Source organism: Balaenoptera ricei, chromosome 8 (assembly GCF_028023285.1).
Source record: "Balaenoptera ricei isolate mBalRic1 chromosome 8, mBalRic1.hap2, whole genome shotgun sequence".
Lineage (NCBI taxonomy): Eukaryota > Metazoa > Chordata > Mammalia > Artiodactyla > Balaenopteridae > Balaenoptera > Balaenoptera ricei.
In genome coordinates, this window is record NC_082646.1 from 36,034,745 (window position 1) to 36,057,439 (window position 22,695).

At 34.9% G+C, this 22,695-nt stretch overlaps 1 protein-coding gene across 2 annotated transcripts in view; it reads right to left on the reverse strand.

Moving 5' to 3' along the window:
- Positions 1 to 22,695, reverse strand: part of CNTN5 (contactin 5) — a 1,402,912-nt gene that overhangs the window by 129,556 nt on the left and 1,250,661 nt on the right. For both annotated transcript variants that reach the window (XM_059930535.1, XM_059930534.1), the window contains exon 16: positions 20,701 to 20,821. In XM_059930535.1, coding sequence (XP_059786518.1) covers positions 20,701 to 20,821 — 121 coding nt within the window. The remainder of the gene's footprint in view (positions 1 to 20,700; positions 20,822 to 22,695) is intronic.

Genomic DNA, 22,695 nt, shown 5'->3' on the forward strand with positions numbered 1-22,695 from the left:
AATATCTAATTACTCCAAATAAATCTTTTGGAATTGAAAAATGACTAAAAGTTAATCAGGAAAACTGAAAGAACAGCCAGCCAACTAGCAGCAAACAGCCAGAGAGGTAAACACAGAATACAATGAAATTACTAAAATGACTTAAAAATTTACCTATAGGATATATTAATCACTTTTGGATAGAGACTTGGGGCTTATTAAACATGTAGTATTATAACCAATGAATTCCTATGACAATAAAGTTCAACAAATTATTGAAAACTAAAGAAGAAATTTTAGAACAAGATTGAAAAATCCTATTTTACAAGCCCACAATTAAAAAATCTGTGTCATTCTTATTACTACATTCATTTAAAAAAAAAAAAAAAAGGCCTGAAAGGGCTGGAGAAATTGCCATGTGAGGACAAAAATGAAAAGCTAAACTTGACAGTTTTGACTGATGGAGGCTGACTAGATACCTTGACACATGGGAACTCATGCAGGCCTTGCCATTTTCCAGCCAGGTGAGTTAGAATTTCACTTTTGTATCTCTAGGACACAGAAAATTCTTTAGACAGTGAAGCTGGAAGGGTGGGTTTTGCAGTGAATATTCCAAGGAAACAGTTCCTCTGGGCTTGTACTTAAAGATAGAACAGGTGACTTTTTTTTTTCTTTTGGTGGCGAAAGGGGATAAGTAAAAAAATATGCCCAAAGACTGGAAAATTCAAGGCATTTCTGAAAAGCAGGCAGGCAGATGGTTTAAGTTTGATCAGAGTAGCAGGATTTTATGTGGAGAAAAGGAGGTTGAAGGAAGACCTTGAACAGCAGGACAATGAGTTTGAGCATTTTTATGTAGGTAGTGGAGGCCAGTAAATGCTTTAAAATGGGAGGTGGACTAACACATTAGATATTAAAAAGGAAGAGTCAAGAGTGGGAATAAAACATTATTCCAGAATTTCATGCTAAATAAATTGGAAGAATAATGGTACAGTAAAGGTGACATCTGGAGGAGGATCTCAGAAGTTTTCTTTTCAACTTAATGCAATAAATTTTAATTGAAATAATTCTAATGATAACACTGAATTGCAGACACAGGAATATGCTAGTTTGGAGCCTAAAGAGAGTTGAAAAGGTCAGGAAGAGTCATTGGGAGCTATGTGATGGGGAATAAATAAGAGTTGAACAGCAACATTGCTGAAAAAACATTGAGAGCTTATATGAAATGAAAAACATGATTTTATAGGGGTTGAGTCAACATTGTTCCATTAGATTCTTTATGCCTTACATTTGCTAATAACCAGAAAAAAGGTGATCAAGTTTAAAAGCCAGCATGATAGGCATCAAGAAAGTCATGGATTTCAGGTAGGAATTGAATTAGGTAAAGCTGGTGACCTTACAAGTAAAGTGGAGTCCATCTGAAACTCAGAGGAAGGCAATGACACATAAGCCTTTTCTTTAACGTTCTTATTGAATTTCCTGTCCATTTACAGTTAAACCTCCTTTTATTGCACTTCATAGATACTATTTTTTTTATAAATTAAAGGTTCATGGCAATCCTGAATCTAGCAAGTCTATCAGCATCATTTTTCCAACAGCATTTGCTCACTTCACGTTTCTGGGTCACATTTTGGTAGTTCTTACACTATTTCAAACTTTTCCCCTATTATTGCATTTGTTATGGTGATCTATGATTTTTGATTTTGCTATTGTGACTCACTGAAGGTTCAGATGATGGTTAGCATTTTTTAGCAATAAAGTATTTTTTAATTAAGGTATGTACATTGTTTTTGAGGTTTAATGCACACTTAAGAGACTACAATATGTTGCAAGCACAAATCTTTTTAAAATTAAAATGTATATGATTTACAATGTTGTGTTAGTTTCAGGTATACAGTAAAGTGATTCAGTTATACATATATATATATATTCATTTTTAGATTCTTTTCCATTATAGGTTATTATAAGATATTGAGTATAGTTCCCTATGTTATACAGTAGGTCCTTGTTGGTTATCTATTTTATATATAGTAGTGTGTATATTTTAATCTAAAACTCCAAATTTGTCCCTCCCCCTCCCTTTCCCCTTTGGTAACCATAAATTTGTTTTCTATGTCTGTGAGTTTATCTCTGTTTTGTAAATAAATTCATTTCTATCAATTTTAGATTCCATATATAAATGTAACATATGATATTTGTCTTTCTGTGTCTGGCTTACTTCACTTAGTGTGATAATCCCTAGGTCCATCCATGTTTCTTCAAATGGCATTATCTCATTCTTTGTTATGGCTAAGCAATACTCCATTGTGTATATATACCACATCTTCTTTATTGATACATTTGTTCATGACCACTTAGGTTGCTTCCATGTTTTGGCTCTTGTAAATAGTGCTGCTATGAATATTAGGGTGCATATATCTTTTCAAATTATGATTTTCTCTAGATATATGCCCAGGAGTGCGATTGCTAGATCATATGGTAGCTCTATTTTTAGTTTTTTAAGGCACTTCCATACTGTTCTCCAAAGTGGTTATTCCAATTTACATTCCCACCAAAAGTGTAAGAGGGTTCCCTTTTCTCCACACACTCTCCAGCATTTATTATTTGTAGACTTTTTGATGATGATCATTCTCATTGGTGTGAGGTGATACCTCATTGTAGTTTTGATTTGCATTTCTCTAATAATTAGTGATGTTGAGCATCTTTTCATGTACTTTTTGGCCATCTGTGTGTCTTCTTTGGAGAAATGTCTATTTAGATCTTATGCCTATTTTTTGATTGTTTTTTTTTTTTGCTATTGAGCTGTATGAGCTGTTTTCATATTTTGTAAATGAATCCCTTGTCATTTAAATCATTTGAAAATATTTCTCCCATTCTGAGGGCTTTTTCGTTTTGCTTATGGTTTACTTTGCTGTGCAAAAGCTTTTAAGTTTCATTAGGTCCCATTTGTTTATTTTTGTTTTTATTTCCATTACTTTAGGAGATGGATCCAAAAAGATATTACTGCAGTTTATGTCAAAGGGTGTTCTGCCTATGTTTTCCTCTAGAAGTTTTATAGTATTCAGTCTTATATTTAGGTCTTTAATCCATTTTGAGTTTATTTTTGTGTATGGTGTTAGAGAATGTTCTAATTTCATTCTTTTACATGTAGCTGTCCAGTTTTCCCACCACCTCTTATTGAAGAGACTATCTTTTCTCCATTGTATATTCTTGCCTCCTTTGTCATAGATTAGTTGACCATGGGTGCATGGGTTTATCTGTGGACTTTCTATCTTGTTCCATTGATCTATATGCCTTTTTTTTTTTGCACCAATGCCAAACTGTTTTGTTTACTGTCACTTTGTAGTATACTCTGAAGTCAAGGAGTCTGATTCCTCCAGCTCCGTTTTTCTTTCTCAAGATTTTTTGGCTATTCAGGGTTGTTTGTGTTTTCATACAAATTTAAAAGTTTTTTTTTAGTTCTGTGAAAAATACCATTGGTAATTTGATGGGGATTGCATTGAATCTGTAGATTGCCTTGGGTCATATAGTCATTTTGATAATATTAATTCTTCCAATCCAAGAACATCGTATTCTTTCTGTTTGTGTCATTTTTGATTTCTTTCATCAGTGTCTTAAAGTTTCCTCAGTATAGGTCTTTTGCCTCCTTAAGTTGGTTTATTCCTAGGTATTTTATTCTTTTTGATGCAATGGTAAATGCCACTGTTTCCTTAATTTCTCTTTCTGATCTTTTGTTGTTAGTGTATAGAAATGCAACAAATTTCTGTATATTAATTTGGATCCTGCAAATTCACCAAATTCATTGATGAGCTCTAGTAGTTTTCTGGTAACGTCTTTAGGATTTTCTATGTATAGCATCAGGTCATCTGCAAACAGTGACAGTTTAACTTCTTCTTTTCCAATTTGGATTCTTTGTATTTTTTTTTTTTCCTTCTCTGATTGCCATGGCTAGGACTTCCAAAACTATGTTGAATAAAAGTGGTGAGAGTGGACATCCTTGTCTTGTTCCTGATCTTAGAGGAAATGTTTCAGCTTTTCATGGTTGAGTATGATGTGAGCTGTAGGTTTGTTGTATACAGCCTTTCTTATGTTGAGATAGGTTCTCTCTATGACCACTTTCTGAAGAGTTTTTTTAATCATAAACAGATGTATTTTATCAAAACCTTTTTCTGTGTAAGCATAACTTTTATATACACTGGGAAACCAAAAAAAAAAATTGTGTGATTCTTTTTATTGTGATATCTGCTTTATTTTGGTTGTTTGGAACCAAACCCACAGTATCTCCAAGGTATGCCTGTACTACATGTTGCCAAAATCTAGCATAAGTCATTTTTTGCTATTTGCAATTAGTTTTAAATATTTAGATTAACATTTCCTGTGAGAATGTGTGTGTGTGTGTATGTTGCAAGGAATAGGGTGGAGTGAAAGGTGAGTCATTAAAAAAATGCTGAGGTATTTAAAGAGATGGGAACATCATACTTCATATAATAGTTTTGTGATTGCAGCCATAGGAAACTTCTGAAAATCTTTTCCCACCACACCATTCCAAATTGTTTTTCCTCCCATCTCACTGGATTTGTTTTTCTGCTTGTTGACATGTTATATGACATGGCAATATATTTAATATTAAATGCCTACAATTATTGTTTACTCATTTACTACTCCATATATTGAACATTCGTCCTTATTTATGTGACTTTTTAAAAATGTAATTACTCTCTTTGGGGAAAAGGATTGCATATTCATTCATTCATACATTTAATAATTTGCTCAACAATACTGAGGAAATATATACTGTGTACTAGACTCTGGGCATTAGGCAGTAAACAAGATAAAGAAGATACTTGCCCTTATACGTTTTACTTTGCAGGGAGGAGAAGCAGTCAATGAACAAATGAATGAGATAATTTTAGATAGTAATAAATGCAATGAAGAAAATAAAGTGGGGTAAAAATTGGGTGGAGGGGAGGCAGGATACATTAGACAGGGAGTTGAGAAAAAAATGATGAGAAGGAGATAGTTAGCCACATAAATATTATGGGCAAGAGTTTTCCAGTCAGAGACGTCAATTAAAAAAAAATCCTAAGTGTTATGAGTTTGGCATATTTGTAGAACAAAGAATTCTTGTGTGGTTTAAGCAAAGTGAAGGAAGATGTTAGAGGAGGGTGTTAATGTTGGAAAGGTCAGCAGGTGTCAGATAATAAAGGGATTTGAAGATAATGGTAATGAATTTAGATTTTATTCTGAGTGTGATGGAAAGTCATTGGATAACATATGAGAAAAGTCAAAGTAAAGAAGCCATTGAAAATGGTGGAGCAAAAGTGCAATGGAAGACTTCAGAGGATGTAGAAAGATTTGGAGGGAAAATCTATTTAAATTATTAAAAATGTATGCGTATTTTTCTTTGCAATAAAGTTTTGATAACAAATGTAAATTGTGATGACTCAGTAAATCACATTTCCAATGTTGTTTTATTATACTGTTGCTGCTTAATAGAAGTTGTCAATGTAGTTTCAATGATAGTGGTCATCAGGTGATCTGAGGATGCTTTGCATATATGTCTTTTGCAATCTTACTGAAAGTATAATGATTTTTCTACTTCCATTGTAAGCAAAAACAAAAATTATACCACCTCTTCCCCATATCAGTCTAATAAAATTAGAATTTCATGACATTTATCCTGTTTAGTATAATTTGTGAACATGTGGTTGTCGTTGGAATTTTGGCGTCTTGTGAGTTTTAAGCTAAAATGACTCGTGCCATTTTTGTTTGAAGAACTCAGTTACTAATGTGAGACTCTACACATCACTATGTTTAAAATGTTTATTTAAAGAATTCTTGTGTTCATTTTTAGAAAAATACAAACACTTCTTGGTCAGTTATTACAAACTTCAAGTGAAAGGTAAATTAACCAATAATTTCAGGTAGTTAGGCAGGCATAAATATTTAATGTAGTTTTACATGAGTTGAAGTTGTACACACTGTATATATTCCAATATATAAGTATTACTCTCCATCCATTGAAGGTGATCTTTCTGAAATGGAAAATAGACATTTGAGGATCTATTGTGCAAACTGGCAAGAATAATTAAAAATAATCAACTTGTTTATTTAAAACCTCAAGCAACCCAGACACTATCTTGAAATTAATTTAGTAAGCTAGTATTACATAAATTCTAAGAACAGATGAGTTGAAGAAATCCTGTAGGAAAATAGCATATGGAGTGCTAAAATATGCAAGGTACCATGCTTCTGCAAAGCTTTCTATAAATCCAATATTGGTTTATTGTGTATGACTCATTACAACTCTGCAATGCAAATTAAGACCAAGAAAATGATGTATGCCTATATGGACTTTTAAATTCGTTCAGTCTCACTATTCTTTTATCAATAATTTATAGATATCCCTGTGACATATTTCCTCAAATATACCATGAAGTAAACTTGGAATTATTATTTCCAAAGACACATTAGGCCATACATTTATAAAGCCATTCTTTTTAAGACAGGAGCACCCTTGGCAATACTGTGGACTAAACTATAAGTAGTAGACTTTCTTTAATATGTTTTTTTCTGAAGTATAAGTTTTCACTTGTTCTCATTCACCAGGGATTAGTTCCAGGATCCCTTCAGATACTAAAATTTGGGAATGCTCAAGTCCCTTGTATAAAAAGGCATAATATTTGCATATAATCTACACAATCCTCCTGTATACTTTAAATCATCTCTGGATTAATTATAACACCTAATAAATGTAAATGCTATGCAAATAATTGTAAATATAATATAAATGCTATATAAATAATTGCCTGCACAATAAATTCAAGTTTTGCTTTTTTGGAACTTTCTAGAATTTTTTTTCCCCTGAATATTTTTGATCCACAGTTGGTTGAATCTGCAGATGCAGACTCCACAGATATGGAGAGTTGACTGTATTTAGATTTTCTTTCATGATTTTCCTTGATACCAACATGTTCTGCAAGATATCTATTTGAGACTAGGGACATGTTTCACAGTCATGGAAGTGAGCAAAATTTGACAAACATGTATCTGGGGCCATTAATTTCATATTTTAACTAACTGAGCAAATCAATAGTCCCCTTAGGACGTAGAAAAGAGTAAGTATTACTTCCTAAGTGCTTAACTTATTGGGCAATGGCTGAGATATAATGGAGAAAGAACTGTCTTAGTGGTTTCTTGATGGCTACTTGCTTATACTCTGAGGATTTTTGCTCTACAACTGTAAGAAGATATTTATTACTGTGCAATGTACCATTAGAACTAGGCACAGATTGAAAAAGACTGCTGTCATATGGTGACAGTGAACTTGGTACAATCCTTGCGCCACCAACTAACTCATTTGGAGAAGTGGAGACAGTGGGCTTTTGCAGAAACACTTAAATAGAGCAGTCCTGGAGTCTGGATAATTTGTAACAGATGTTCCATATAATGGATGGTTTACAGGGAGAGTGTTTGTAATGCAGACTATCTCATTCAGGGTATGATCGATGCTTCTTATTATCTTGACTTAACATTCTGTGAGCTGAGGTTGTGAGACAAATATGTGAGGTTTGATTTACTGATACATACAGATCAGGTGATAAAATGTCTTTGAAAGAGTGATTAAGTATTTCAAATAAAGTTTGCTAATAACAGTTCTACTTCTTGAGTTGACACAAAAGAAATAATTATATGAACCAATAACCACCTGAACTTGTTTTATGCCATACTTTTCTGTGATTAATATACACTAAAGTTAATCAAATCAGAATGCTGACAAATGAGAAAGCTGACAATTTAGTATAGATGATTAACTTATGTGATTTAGGAAATCACATAAGTTTGAAATTTTGTACTTTTGACCTAGAATGTTTTAAAATCTAAGACGTAATTCCAGAGAAACTTGAAAACCACTCATACCATTTGTATTCAATTTTTTAAAAAATCTATGTATTTATTTCACAAGTACTTCCAAGTCTTTCAGTGTCCTTTGTGGTGTTTGTAAAGGCTTTCTACTCTTTAAGTTTTGCATTGCTTCATTGTCAACTGAACTAAAGGCATGGCAAAGTCTCATGTAAGCATTCATAGAATGCATATTTATGTTTTAAAAATATTGAACACAGTGATTTAAATCAACTTTATAACAAATATTTGGGGCTCATTTCATGTGTTATCAAGCTGGTGACATTTAGATAGGCAGATAATGATGATTGTCACTGATAGGAAAGCAGTACTCTTAGGATTATGACGTCTCTATTATAGCCTCATCTACATATCTTTTCTAGAATGAAATATAATTTGTGTATTTAACTTTGTTTTTTACTCAGTCTTATCCTCTTGGTGACTTTGTGTAACCGTACTTCAAGCCCTTCAGTATTTATTTCACATGTGGGAAATTCTCTTGTACACTAAGATAGCTATTGCAGGTTGCTCAAGGATGGAGGCCCTCAAAACAGAATGTTCAATGCAAATAAATACACATTAATATAAGCAACACACTTCTGGAAAGTGAGGCAAGGTTTCATTGACTCAGTTAACTGAATATACTGAGATGGTCCTAGTGGTATTTTACAGTTTATACTAATGACAGTAAACCTGCAGAGAAAACAATTATGCCAAGCTTATCAACATGCTGATTTGACCCTGAGGAAGGAGAGGCAGCCAAAATGCTCCCACTCCCCTTTAGAATATATTATCAAATTATAATTGAACAAGATGAACATTTCAGTCGATAATGAATAATAATTCATTATCCATAATAATGGATAATCAGATAGGATTGCCTGTTGGATAAATGTGGACCATTCTCTTGCTTATAGGTATGATGAAGAACAATGATTCATTTTCTTAATCTTAATGATTAGGGAAACAGAAATTCTTCTAGTTAAGAATATCAACAACAATAACTAGCATTTACTGAGAAGCATTCCACCATTTGAAATCTCATTTCATTTTCCTATTAAATCTGCAAATTAGGTATTATATCCCCGTTTCACAATTGAAGAATCCAAAAGAGGTAAAATGACTTGTTATGGTTATCCAGCTAGTGTCAGAGTGAGATTAAGATCCTGGCCTGGGTCATTTTTATGATGCTACATTGTATGGGCTGGGTAACCTGGCTCCTATCACAGCCAGTGTAAACAACTCGAGTCATTTTTAAATTGGACTATTGAGATTCAGCTAACATTTACTGAGCACCAGCTATAAACTAGTCCAGTGCTAAGTGCACCAGTTGCCCAAAGATCTTGCTTTTCCAAATGCAGCACAAGTAGAGCAGATCTTTCCCCACTACTTTTTGCACATTTTGAATGTATGCAGTTTTATTTTCTCACAGCAATAGTTAACCTTGCAGCTGTCACTTTTATATCTCAGCTTTTCAATACTTGCCCACGTTGACTCTTGCAGAAGTAATTCTCTATTTCAATGTTTTAATTCTCTATTTTAACTGTTTTTTTAATAAAAGTAGGAACTGTTTATTTTCCCTTTCCGTCTCAGTTTTTAGGTACTGCAGCAATAATTCACAAATTTCTGAAGGCAAAATTTACTGATATACTCAGTCAATAACGTAGAGACCCATGTGCTCATGACTGCCAATCTTTATACATAATGTATCAAATTAGATTTTCTCCATACATATTAAGCAACATGTTTTACACACTTTAGTTTTAAAAAGTACAAAAGAGAGACATGTATTTGAAAGATGTTTATCAAGAACGAGTGATTTTTTTTTTTTTCTTGGCATTAAGAGACATCATCTGGTGTTCAGTTTTTTCCCTACTCTTTCACCTCACTTGCTCTAACTCATTACAGAGCTAATTGCCTTTGTAATTCCAAATTAAGGAGGAGTGAAATGGAGACATTACCTTGCCAGGTGTTTGGGAGGACAAAATCCAATATGCAGTAAAAGTTTCTTCCAATCGATGTTAGCCCTCTGTTCAATCTGCACGGATTTTGTGTTGACTAATGAAGAATCATTCAGAGTCCAGGCTACATGTTGTATTGTGTTACATAAAATCAAGAAAATAATTAAGAATTGAGTATTGATATACGTGGAAATAAAACAAGATTTTGGGATAGAAACTAAAGTGAACTTACCAATTTTCTATTGTCTTCCTTGGAGATGTGACCAGTCATTGGGTTGATATTCGGCAGAACTTTTGCTTGGAACTTGGGTTCCACATTTGGGTTATCAAAAAAGGGCCATGCAGGACAGGAATAAAGATGCAGACGTAGAGAACGGACTTGAGGACACGGGGAAGGGGAAAGGTAATCTGGGACGAAGTGAGAGAGTGTCATGGACATATATACACTACCAAATGTAAAATAGATAGCTAGTGGGAAGCAGCCGCATAGCACAGGGAGATCAGCTTGGTGCTTTGTGACCACCTAGAGGGGTGGGATAGGGAGGGTGGGAGGGAGATGCAAGAGGGAGGAGATATGGGGATATATGTATATGTATAGCTGATTCACTTTGTTATAAAGCAAAAACTAACACACCATTGTAAAGCAATTATACTCAATTAAAGATGTTAACAAAAAAGGGCCATGTAGTATGTATATACCCTACAGAACTATGTATTCAGGGCTTCATATGAAAGCAAATTACTACCCAATACTCTAAAGACATGCTAAAACAATATAGGTAACAGTCACAGAAAACAGTATATTCAGGAAAATAAAAAGGTCAGGTTTTAGAAAGGACTGGTGGTGGGTTTAGGCTGTGTCTATATGAAGTATATGAAAAGTAAGTAGGATGATATTTCCAAACAATTCAAACAAAGAAATGAACAGACAGATAAAATGTACTTCCAATATTTTACCTAAGTAATATTGGTGACTTTAAGGACACTCTTTTGAACATCAAAGACCATTTTTTTTGTTTTGTGTTGTTTTGTTTTCATGACTCTTGGCATAATTCACCCATAAGTAGATGAGAAACAATGAATATCAAAGCTTTGAAAGAATAGCAGCAGCGATTATATGGAAGGCTAGGCACTTTTTAAAGCAACTGGCAGTTTTTTCCTTCCCTCATAATTGGAGCAATTGTAAGAAAGTTTAAAATAAGAGAATGAGGACAGATCATGCAGAAAGAGGTCTATTATTTATTGATGCTTAATATTCCTGAGGGTATTTTTTCCAGAAGTGATTTTTTTCTATCAAAACCTAGAGTGTTTGAATAAGAAGCCCCACAAGATGTCGTGAGATAATGGTTACTAGAGTTTGATATTTTATATGATTGGCAAGACGTAGGGGTCAGAAGACGTTCAGACTTGTCAGTAGGGTTAGAGGTCATTTAGGCCAAGGTATAAGATAGAGAGGGGTGATCAATGATGCTGAGTCTTCTGGTCATGTGGTCCAAGATTAGGTACTTTAGAGGATTAGAGAATGTGAGGCCTATCCTTAGAGGCAGATGAGAGTGAAAATATGTTGTATTACCAAGCTGATATAGAGTAACTTCTGTTCTCTTTTTGGCTTAGCAAATGACTACATGTCCCTTAATCCTGCCCATATATCATATCCTTGATAAAAATTCTGTGACTTCTAGGCAGAGCTTCTTACTCCACTCCCTTATTTCTCACAGGACTCTTTTCTTTTTGTCTTTTTCTCTTTCTTTCTTTCCTTATTTCTTTCTCCTTCCTTCCTTCCTTTTCCTTCCTTCCTTCCTTTCTTCCTTCCCTCCTTCCTCCTTTCAAACCTTCTTTCTTCCTTTCCTCCCTTCTTTCCTCTCTTCCCTGTCCTTCCTTTCCCTTTCATTTCTTCCCAACTTCCTTCCACAAATATTTATTTATACTTTTCAAGACCTATAATGTGTCAGGAACTAAGTATGACCAGGGGATACAGTGATGAATAACACTGAAACAATCTGGCAATTGTTGGTGGAAGGCAGTAGAGTAATTTAAAATGCTTGCTTTGAAGTCAGTCTCCCTGGACTCTGCTCACTATTCTTCCACTTATTAAGGTGACATTTGACAAGTCCTAAACCTCTCTGATCCTTAGTTTTCTTATCTGCATATTGGAACTAAAAACAGTATCCCTCTCATATTGTTTTTATAGGACATTCTAAATGTATTGAGTGAAATAATTCATAGAGAGCCTTTAGCACAGTGCCTGGTATATAGGAAAAACTTAACAAATGTTAGCTGTTTTTATTATTATTAATGGAGCTTATGATCAGAAAGCAAAATGTGCTGTTTATATACCTGTAATAGTACTCCTTGTATTATATTGTAAGGTGTTCCTTCATGTTGAAGACATCAGTTGCTCATGGTTAGCTGGTTCTTAACACAGTGCCACATAATATGTGCTCTATAAATGTTTGATGAATAAGTATGGAATGAATGAGTGAAGGGTGAGCAAGGGTTAAAGTTAAGCAACCTGCCCAAAGTCACACAACTAGTAAGACCTTGTGGGGATGTGAAACAATCTGTCTGACTTCAAAGCCCATGCTTTCCTTAAGATACTGCACCACCTTTCATGCATTATCACTTGCCTCTCTCCACCTACTGTGATTTGGTTATTACACCCATCATTCCATTGAATTTGCCCTTGCCAAAGTCATCAATGTATTTTAAATTGCTCAAACCAATGGTATCTATTTGTTCTCTATTTACTTGCATTTGACACTGTTGCCTATTTTCTCCTTCCTGAAATTCCCTTTTCTTGTCCCTAAGGCTTGGTTTCTTTGACTTTCCTCTTAGTTGCTCTGTGTCTGTCAGCTACTTCCCAATCTTCTTTGTAGCTTCCTCCTTATCTTCAGCATAAGTGTTTCTGAAGCTTCTATCCTGAGCTTCTTCCTCTTCTCATTCTTCACATGCTGTCTCTGCAATTTCATTTTCATCTGATCATGCTCAAATCTACATCTCAACTCACGTATTTTCTCTCCTGAGCTCCATAGCCACAAATCTATTTGCTTACTGGGTATTTCTCTCCGGAGAGCCTTATTTTAAATGCTCTTGCTTTACCCCCAATCCACTTATCTACTTATCTTCCAGATTACATGAAAAGCATGATCATTCTTCATTAGGATGGCCATATAATATATCAACTAAACGAGGACAGTTTTGAGAGAAGGGACTTCATTAATAATTATGCTGGCACTCCAAGTATAACTTGGAACTGTCTTGGTCTAACCAGAATGTGTCTTCCCTCCCACTGACCACTCAATTAAGCATAACCACTGGCATTCATCCTTGCCTCTTCTTTCTCATTTTCCATAGCCAGTGAGCCACAAAGATCTGTAGCTTCTGTCTCCCTCCTATCTTTTGAACATGTGCTTTCCTTTCCGTCTCAGTTACCATTGCCTTTTTTCATACGCTTCTTGTTTCTTGTCAGGATTTTTGCTGTGGTCTCCCATTTGGTCTCACGCTCCTCTAAAACGTCTTCTACATTTGTCAGAATGATCCTCTTAAAGTGCATATCAAATCATGTGCCTTTCCTGCTTTGGCCCTTTGATGGATATCCATAACCTGTGGCATAAAAGTTATGTTCTTTCCCAGGGCATCAGAAAGCACTTATACCCAATCCCATCTCACCACTTCTCCCTCTTGCACGCTAGAACTGTCCTGACATATAGTAGGTACTAACTAAACAATGAATGAAATCAGCATTTAAGACATAACCCCCCACACCAAGAACTTATTTCAGCAAGTTTACATAAATGTGAAGTAATACTAAATGTCATTTTTATATTAGGATGGATATGTAAGAAAAACAGGTTAGGTCTGTGGAACAAAATACATAATGAAATGTACATACAATTTGTGATGCAAAAATATGTATGATGTAAAATCCAGTTGATGAGATTTTTCTTAAAATGGAAAAGTGAAATCAGTGTACTTGTTTCAAAATAGCAAAATGCTCCCCAGAAAGTCTAAGTCAATTGATGGAAATATCAGTGTCTAAAAGAGAACTTGGCTTCCAGTAGGCACTCAATATTTGTTGAGTGGTTAAATACAAGAAATTTAGTCTCCATCAATTGGTTGTCTGTATGCAAGGACAATTCATTTGTGCATTTTATATATAACTGTTTCAATCATTTAGTCATTTGAGTCAAGTCACTTAAGTCAACTACCACTTCAGTGAACCAAACTAAATGTGGTGCAGAAAATCCAAATGATTGACCAAAAATGTCACTTTTTAGTCAGTTATTGAAGAGTTCCACAGATTAGCAAACAAACACATGAAAAATACAAGAGAAAAGAAACTAAACTGCTATTCAGTGTCTAAAAGAAATGTTACAGATGTCAATCAAACTAGTTAATGTAGAAAATGTCTAAACTAGAAAAGCAAGTGATTGGTATAAGTTATTTTAAAAGTCTTACCCAATACTAGTGATAGTAGTGAACTAAAATTTCCACAGTGATGCAGGATATTCCAATAAGACATTGCATGAATGAGATTAGATTTTCTTCTAGGTAAGGACATTTTATAACTCCATTTTAAAGATTTTTTAAATATTGGAAAAGCAAATATATTAACTGAATAATTTCAATTCTGCTCTAAAACATAAATGATTTGCAAATTTGTTTACTATTATATTAATTACATTAAAATTACACTGAAGACATTTGATATTGTCCTTTTGAGCCTCAAATACCAGCATATCGTCAAACCCAGCTTTGCTTTCTGTGATTTATGGCTCTTTTTCTTTTTCACTGGAGACTCCTTTGAGTTCAAGACATTACTCCACCAAAGGCTTGTGCAATCTCCAAGCCTGTCATTTCATATTAGATCAATGGTGGAAAAGAAAAACTGTGCAAACTCTATCTTCTAAAAGATAATTGTGCTAAACACGTGCATTTTAAAGCTTGAAATTTTCAGAAGTGATCAGATGCTAAAGATAGACATTTATATCAATGGTTCATAAGTGTAGTGCTTTGAGAGATATAAAGATAGAGCACATTAATACTGCTCAATTCTCAAATCTAAATGTATTAGGAATATGTTCAAGGTTTTCACTGAACTTGAGTTTCCCTTTGTATATGGAAAAGTGATAGTATGCACTTGCATCTTTCCAAGGGCAAAAGGCAGAAAATTCTCAAATTTTCCTCTCTCGCTGGTGAGAATCACTGAAAATTATAGCTTGGAGAAAATTTGAAGAGTATTTAATCAAAGGTTCCAAATTGGGTTCCATTCGATGGTAACTGGTATCTTTCATTTTTTTTTCAAGTATTTGAAAATAAAACAAAACAAAACAGGTAACAGTTCACAACTAGCTAAAATGTAAAGTCTCTTTTGCTCTTGGCTGGAGTTAAATCACCTACTTTGTTAACACTGGCTACCTCATGATAAAAGATTTTGGTGAAAATTAAAATAGAAATATGAATTAATGATTACTTCAACACGATAAACAAAATATTTCAAAACGTGACTCTTGAGGCAGAATAATAAAAAATGATCTTTGTGTAAAAAGCTGGCGAAACCTCTGAGGAGTCTTTAATATGTTAATCTTATAGATGAGAAAGCAGAGTGAGACAACTTTGTTATAACTGATCTTCCTCTTTGCTAAAGTCCTTTTTTCCTGTAGATTTATACATAATTTAATAGCTATGCCAGGCTGGCTTCATGGGTGTGTTACTTGTGCAGTCACACAAGGTCCTTTCCTTAGAAGGTCCCTATACTTGGATTAATGTTCTGCTGTCACTGCCTTGAAATTCTTTTCAAGCTTTGAACGGGGGGCTCTGCATTTTCATTTGGCACTGGGCCCAACAATTTATGAAGCCAGTGCTATAGCTATGCCTATGCCTTTATTTCATTATTTCCCCTAAAGGATGTAGGTTATCCAGGGAGCTTTCTTTTTTGGTGTTTCTCACCCCATTCCCAAAGATGCTTCTCACACTAGTGGACAAGTGGACATAGAGCCACACAGAGGGCTGAGACCTTGGCATCTTCATCTTTCTATTCCAAGTGCCCGGCTCAGGGCTTGATACAGAGAAGGTGTTGGATGAATGGGTGAGTGAATAAATGAATAGCAAATTATCAACAAATACCTGTTGACTTATTTAATTGACAGAACAGTCAAACTTTTAATAGTTTCAGGTTTGTGGGGCTTCCCTGGTGGCGCAGTGGTTAAGAATCTGCCTGCCAATGCAGGGGACACGGGTTTGAGCCCAGGTCCAGGAAGATCCCACATGCCGAGGAGCAACTAAGCCCCTGTGTCACAACTACCGAGCCTGCTCTCTAGAGCTGGTGCTCCGCAACAAGAGAAGCCACCGTGATGAGAAGCCAGCATACAGCAAAGAAGAGTAGTCCCTGCTCTCCGCAACTAGACAAAGCCCGCGAGCAGCAACAAAGACCCAGTGGAGCCAAAAATAAAATAAATAAAAAGTAAATAAATTTATAAAAAAAAATAATTTCAGGTTTGCAATAAAAAGTGACTAGGTGGATCAGGAGAGACTAAAGGTAAAATATTCAAAGAAAAAAATTTATTGGAAAGAATAAATAGAATTGAACTGATGAAAAGTTTAAAGCAGGTAAGACTGAAATACAGTTTGAACTCCAGGTTGAATCAGAAGTGATGGGTGGAAGGAGGTATGAATAGTTAAAAGCAGTTAGATTTTTCTCAACAAGTTGTGTCCTGATGTGGATTCTTTCGTCTCAAATTCAGTTTAATACACATCAGATTCATCTTGTAATTCAGGAAATAAAATTTGCTGTCCAAGTTTGGGGAAAGGAGGGTATATAGGCTGTGTGTTCAGAAGGAACCAAGAGATTATTGATTCTTCTTTGACTATACCAAGAGTTTCTTGATCTACAGTTTTGCATTAATAAACAGAGTAGTATGAATAAAAATTTGCATGAAGAAGTGGATTTTTTTTTTTTTTTAAGATTTATTTATTGATTGATTGATTGCTGTGTTGGGTCTTCGTTTCTGTGCTAGGGCTTTCTCTAGTTGTGGCAAGCGGGGGCCACTCTTCATCGCGGTGCGCGGGCCTCTCACTGTCGCGGCCTCTCTTGTTGCGGAGCACAGGCTCCAGATGCGCAGGCTCAGTAGTTGTGGCTCACGGGCCTAGTTGCTCCGCGGCACGTGGGATCTTCCCAGACCAGGGCTCGAACCCGTGTCCCCTGCATTGGCAGGCAGATTCTCAACCACTGCGCCACCAGGGAAGCCCCAAGAAGTGGATTTTTTATTGTTTCCTCTGCCTCTAGGCAGAATAGACAGAGCTCACACTCTGGTTCCCAATTAGATTAGCTAAACACATTTTATTCTTTAAACGATGATAGTTTCTTACCCTTATGTTCTCTTTGGGAAACATATTTCTTACATTCAGTTTTGTAAAATAAAATAAAATAAAATAAAAAAAAACTAACACTCCTTTCTGTGGAGTGTTTTATGTTGTGTTTGATCACCTACCTCTCATATTGCTTGGGAGTATCGGTTCTTTACAAATTATGTATCCCCCTCAGTGAGGTTATCTCTTAATGATCTATCTCCTTTACCTTAGATAATATAATACAGGTTTATCCATCTTTAAAGAGGTTCCCTATAACATTGTCTAGACTTTCTTTCTTGTTGCTACATCACACTTGAATAAGTGACTTAAATGGTGCACAGATGTCCAGGTGTGGCTTTAATTTCTTTTTATATTCCAGCAAAATAACTTATTTTAACATATTCATTACTTCTATTATGGTTCTACAAATTATGCATGGTGATGTTATGAGGCTGGTTCACTGAATATTAAATATGTGAAAGCAAGCAATTTTATGCTTCAGATGATTATTTATGGGAAAATTCAATTTTTGGAGGATGATAATAATGGTGGGATAGATGTGAATAATAGCACTGACATTCACAAGCAAAATAAAGCAAAAGTGGAAACAAGCATTTGGGGTAAAGATAGCTTTAAAGCAGTGAGTGGGAAGAGAAGCAGGGAACATCACTAGTCAGGGACGCTCAGATTCTAAACAGGCAATGATGAGGTCTTAGGACCACACACCTGAGCTCCAATTTACTGTGCTTATGGGGCCAGGTGAAGAATTGTAGGATTTTGTGAGATGCCCAAAAGAATTTCATAGACTATCTCTAATGGGAAAGGAGATGATCTCCTAGACTGATCTAGGAGAATATAGATTTTTAGTCCCCTAAATCTCCACTGAAATAGAATTACAAAGTTACAAAAACATATTCCTTGCCACCTAAGAATGTTCCTCATTCTCAAGATTGAGCAAAGTGAACTGCTGGGGCAATCCAATGAAGGTATCCTATAAGAAGTACGGTGAAATTGTCTGTACTGCTCCCATTATTATGGCACGCTTGAAGGCTTTAAGGATTCTGCTGCTGAAATTGTAGCCATCATTAAAAAAACTTCATCTAGAACTCTCAGCTTTGGTCCTGTGGCCTGTACTATTAGAATGCCCCAAGTTTACAAACCAACGAATGGAGGAGTGGGAGAAAGAAGAATGCAGGGTAAAACTATTTTGAGTTTCATTTCACAAGCCAACCTTAAAAACAGCAATATTCAAGCATCCAAGTTCCTTCAATTACCAGGAACCATTAACTTACAAAAAATAATTGTAAAAATAAAAAGAAGAACCAGAACCTTTAGTTCAGTGTTTAAATCTGCCTAAAACCAACCAGGCAGAAGAGGCACGCTATTTTTATTAATTTTAGAAAAATAATACAAATATATAATAGAAAATTGGTGATGAAGCAACTCACTTCAAAGGAAAGCTTGAGCTGCATGTTACATGCATATTCAGGCAATAGCAACCTGTTTGAAATTGCTATTGAGTATAATTCCAAATTTCTGCATTTTATCATCTCCTAGGCATAAATCCAAAGGCTAAAAGAGCAGAACGCAAAAAAGCCAAGCCTGAATTATGTTCTAAACCCCGTTGAATTTAATTTTACTTACAAAGCAGAATGTTACTTTGCCATTTAAACATGCCCCTCACGGTCCTGTAAAAATACCTGGTTTCTTGTTATCAACCTCTAAATTGTGTTATTCATTTAGAAAGCTCCAGTTTTAGGAGCATCATTCTAAATTACTAGACAAGTGCTACACAATAAATACACATAATCTGAAACAAACTGTAGTGAGAGAAGAAAGCAATTTTCTGTAAATTTGACTGCAGTGTGGGGTTTGCTTTTCCGTAAGCCTTGTAACTTTTAAAGGCATAAAGGAAAATTTTTAGCTAAATGAAATATCATGAGAGGATGAGCACTTTAAAAAGTTGATGTTTTATAATAGAGTAATACAGATACACATTCTTGTTATAAATTTGGAGAAGAGTTCAAATAACCTTCTGAACAGAACCATCATGTACAAAAACATGAACAAGCTGCCACTCATCCAGATACACACTTGTTTCAAAACAACATTTTACTTGAGCCAATGGTGGATGTACTACCCAAAATCAATAAACCTTGGATGACACATACAACTAAAACAAAGAGATGATGAAGCTTACATAGACCTTATATTTCCTGCTCAAGATTTTTATAATATTAATGAATTCTTAAAAAATTATGATTGGAAAACACTCCAAGTGGATAAGACAAGTTAATCTAAGATATAAGTTTTTGCTATAGATTGTGAAAGTTTTCTTTGCAGAGATCATGCAAGGGGTCTTAGCATGCAGTATTCACACCAGTCAAAATGTCATTGTTTAGGATTGAAAAGGGAGAGGTGAGATTCTGGTAATGTTCTAGTTCTCTTAAATGGTAATTTCATGGTGTAATGGTGTAAAGTAATTTCATCACTTTGTGATGTTTTTTCTTTGAGTTGTATACCTGTACACCCATGATTTTAAAATTTTTCTGCAGGTATATTTTTGCTCCATAAAAAAGCTAAAAGAAAGAAAGAAAGAAGGAAAAAAGAAAAGGGAAAGAGAGCAGAAAGAAAGGAAGGAAGAAGAGAAAGAAAGAGATGAAGGAAGGGAAGAAGGAAGAAAGAAAGAAAGAGAGGAAGGAAGGGAAGAAGGAAGAAAGAAAGAAAGAGAGGAAGGAAGGGAAGAAGGAAGAAAGAAAGAAAGAAAGAAAGAAAGAAAGAAAGAAAGATAGAAAGATAGAAAGAAAGAAAAAGAAAGAAAGAAAAAGAAAAAAAGGGAAAATATTACATGCTAAGAGCTGCATTTCCCATACTGGGGAATAATGTGCTAAAAGAAATTAGTGCTGTAGTCATTTACTTAATTCAAATAAGGTGTAGCTTTATTGGGTCGCAGAATCTGGAAGACTGGTTCATGGTTGGAAACCACTTAACTGTCATTTCTGCACAGAAAGACTGTGTTGACATTTCCAGACTTTTAAAAAATCCCTATCAACAGTCGCAAATGCCACCATATTAGGCATGCAGTTTTCCTGTTTCAGGAAGTAGAATTTAGAAGTTAGTGGAGGAAAAAAAGTGCCTGGGGGTTCCACTAGCTTTGCATTTGAAAAACACATACATAGAAAAAAAAATGTTGTCTCTGTAGTGTCAAATTGTCTTTGTGACTCAACTGTTGAAAATTTCTGTTTGGCATTAAGTTGGGTAAACACCTAGTAACCACTTAGTACTAAAGGTGTTTTGGACCTGAAGTTGGCTCTGTAGGTTTTGTCTGTTTCTAAGGAGCAAGTTTCCATGTAATCTTTTCAAAGGCAAAAGGTTAAGCAAAAATGACATATATTGTAAAATCGAAAGTAAAAGGCACAGTACTGATGTGCTCAAAGTCCATGCATTTAAATTCCTTTGTATGATAATTTATGGTGATCATGTCTTCAGACTGCACTATTAGCATACTCACCCCTAACAAGAAGTTCTGCCTCATCTGACACACTGTCTGCTGTGGTCTGTACCCTGCAGCCATATCTCCCAGCATGCATCAGAAGGATGTTCCTGATCATTAAATCTGCAGAGGATGCTTGCTGAAAGAGGGATGAAGTGCCAGTTTAAAATGTTGCAAATCTGCCTAGTTCAAGGTGGTTTAAGGGGAACTTTGCATATTCAGTCAAAGGGCCCATTTTTGGCCTTACGATTTATATGACAACAATTCAGAAATCAAACACGCCCTACTTTAAGGAACACATGGAAGCTATGCTTTCAACAATTGCTAATAACGGGTTTGAACATTTAATATTGCATATAATAAGTTAGCAGCTACAATATTTAAAAAATATTTAAATATGCACAAACAAATTCATATCTTTAAAAGTACAAGAAAAATAATCAGTGAGCAAAAATTGTTGCTTTGCTATTCAGAGACAGGATTATTTTTGTGGCAAGAAAGCAGTATTGAAAGGAATAACAACACATGGAAATTAATTATGAGGCAACAGTTGTCAAAAGATTATCTTGTGTGGCTTTATTGAATGGCTCCTTTTGTAAGTACACTGTGGGCAACAGAATGAAGTAGTGCTTAGATGCAAGAGTGCTGGTCCCAAAGCCATGTGTTTTCACTTCACAGAGATTTAGTCCTTCCATAACCATCACCATCAGGAGTAGGGTCAGCCTGAATCTCTGTTAATCAATGCAATTACAGAGCACAAAGGTGCATCAAAACACCTGATCCTTGTTGGAAGCATGATGATTAGAACACAGTTGAAGAACAACTGCAGTTAAGGAGATCAATAAGTATCAGGGAGATTATCTTTTAGATGTATCAGTTGATGGGATCAGTAATGATCCTACACTTTAGTATGACTGGCACAACCTTTCATTACTTAATCTTGTCTTTCATTTACTTTAACAGAACAGATAGATTTCCATTTTCATGAATGTGTGAAGAGCTGGTATTTACAACAACTCATGAGGTATTCTTTTTGGACAATAACATAGTGAAACTCCAATATGCTCTTCAGTTTCCATGTTGCAATCAAAAACAATTCACTGGAATGAGAGTATATGCATGCAGTATGAAATGACATCTTCAAAGAACTCAACACTCCTCTCCAAAGGTAGCTGGACACACGAAAGAATGTTTAATGCAAGCTATGGAGAAGCACCCCAGATTAGAGATCTTTAATTTGTTGATGGAATGGGTGAATTATCTTAAAAAATGATGCATTTGTCCTTATAGGGCAGTGTCTTAATGAGTATTTAAGACTCTAGTTGTTCACCTTTATTTTGAAATAAACTAATGGACTATATAAAAATCATGAAAGTGAGAGGAATTTCTGGAAATCTGTTGGATTCTTTATTTTTTCTTAGCATTTGTAAAAGGGTGAGAAGTCATTGGAAATTTTTACCTCTCAAAAGATGTGTGTTTCTTTAAATGAATCAATTAACTGTATACTATGTTTTAGCCATTTCTTTCTGGTATTTCATTTCTGGTTTGTTTGTTTTTTTCCCTTCCCATTAGTCTTATGATAGGAACTTCTAAGGGTATTGACGTTTTCTCTCATGAAATAATTGTTAAGACATGGTCTAGTTCAGTTATTTACAAGGCAATGCTTCTTGGTGAGAATGCATTAAAATGTCATAACAATAATTTCAAGGAATGTGATATTTGTCCAATGAATATCCTCCACTGCTAATTTCCTTAGAGAAAATTGTTACTCAAATTTCATTTTCTCATCTGTACTAGACTAAGTGCTCACTTCTTTCAAATCTGAAAAGGAAATTACCCTTAAAAAAACCTTTGATTTCACTTTGGGAAACAAAAGCAAACTGTAAACATCATAAGCCATGGTTCAGTTTCAAATCTACGTAATATAATACTGTCTAAATGAGCTTAAATATATTTACCAATTTATATAGTATGGATCCATCCTAGATGTGAAGATCTCCTTTTACCCATGGA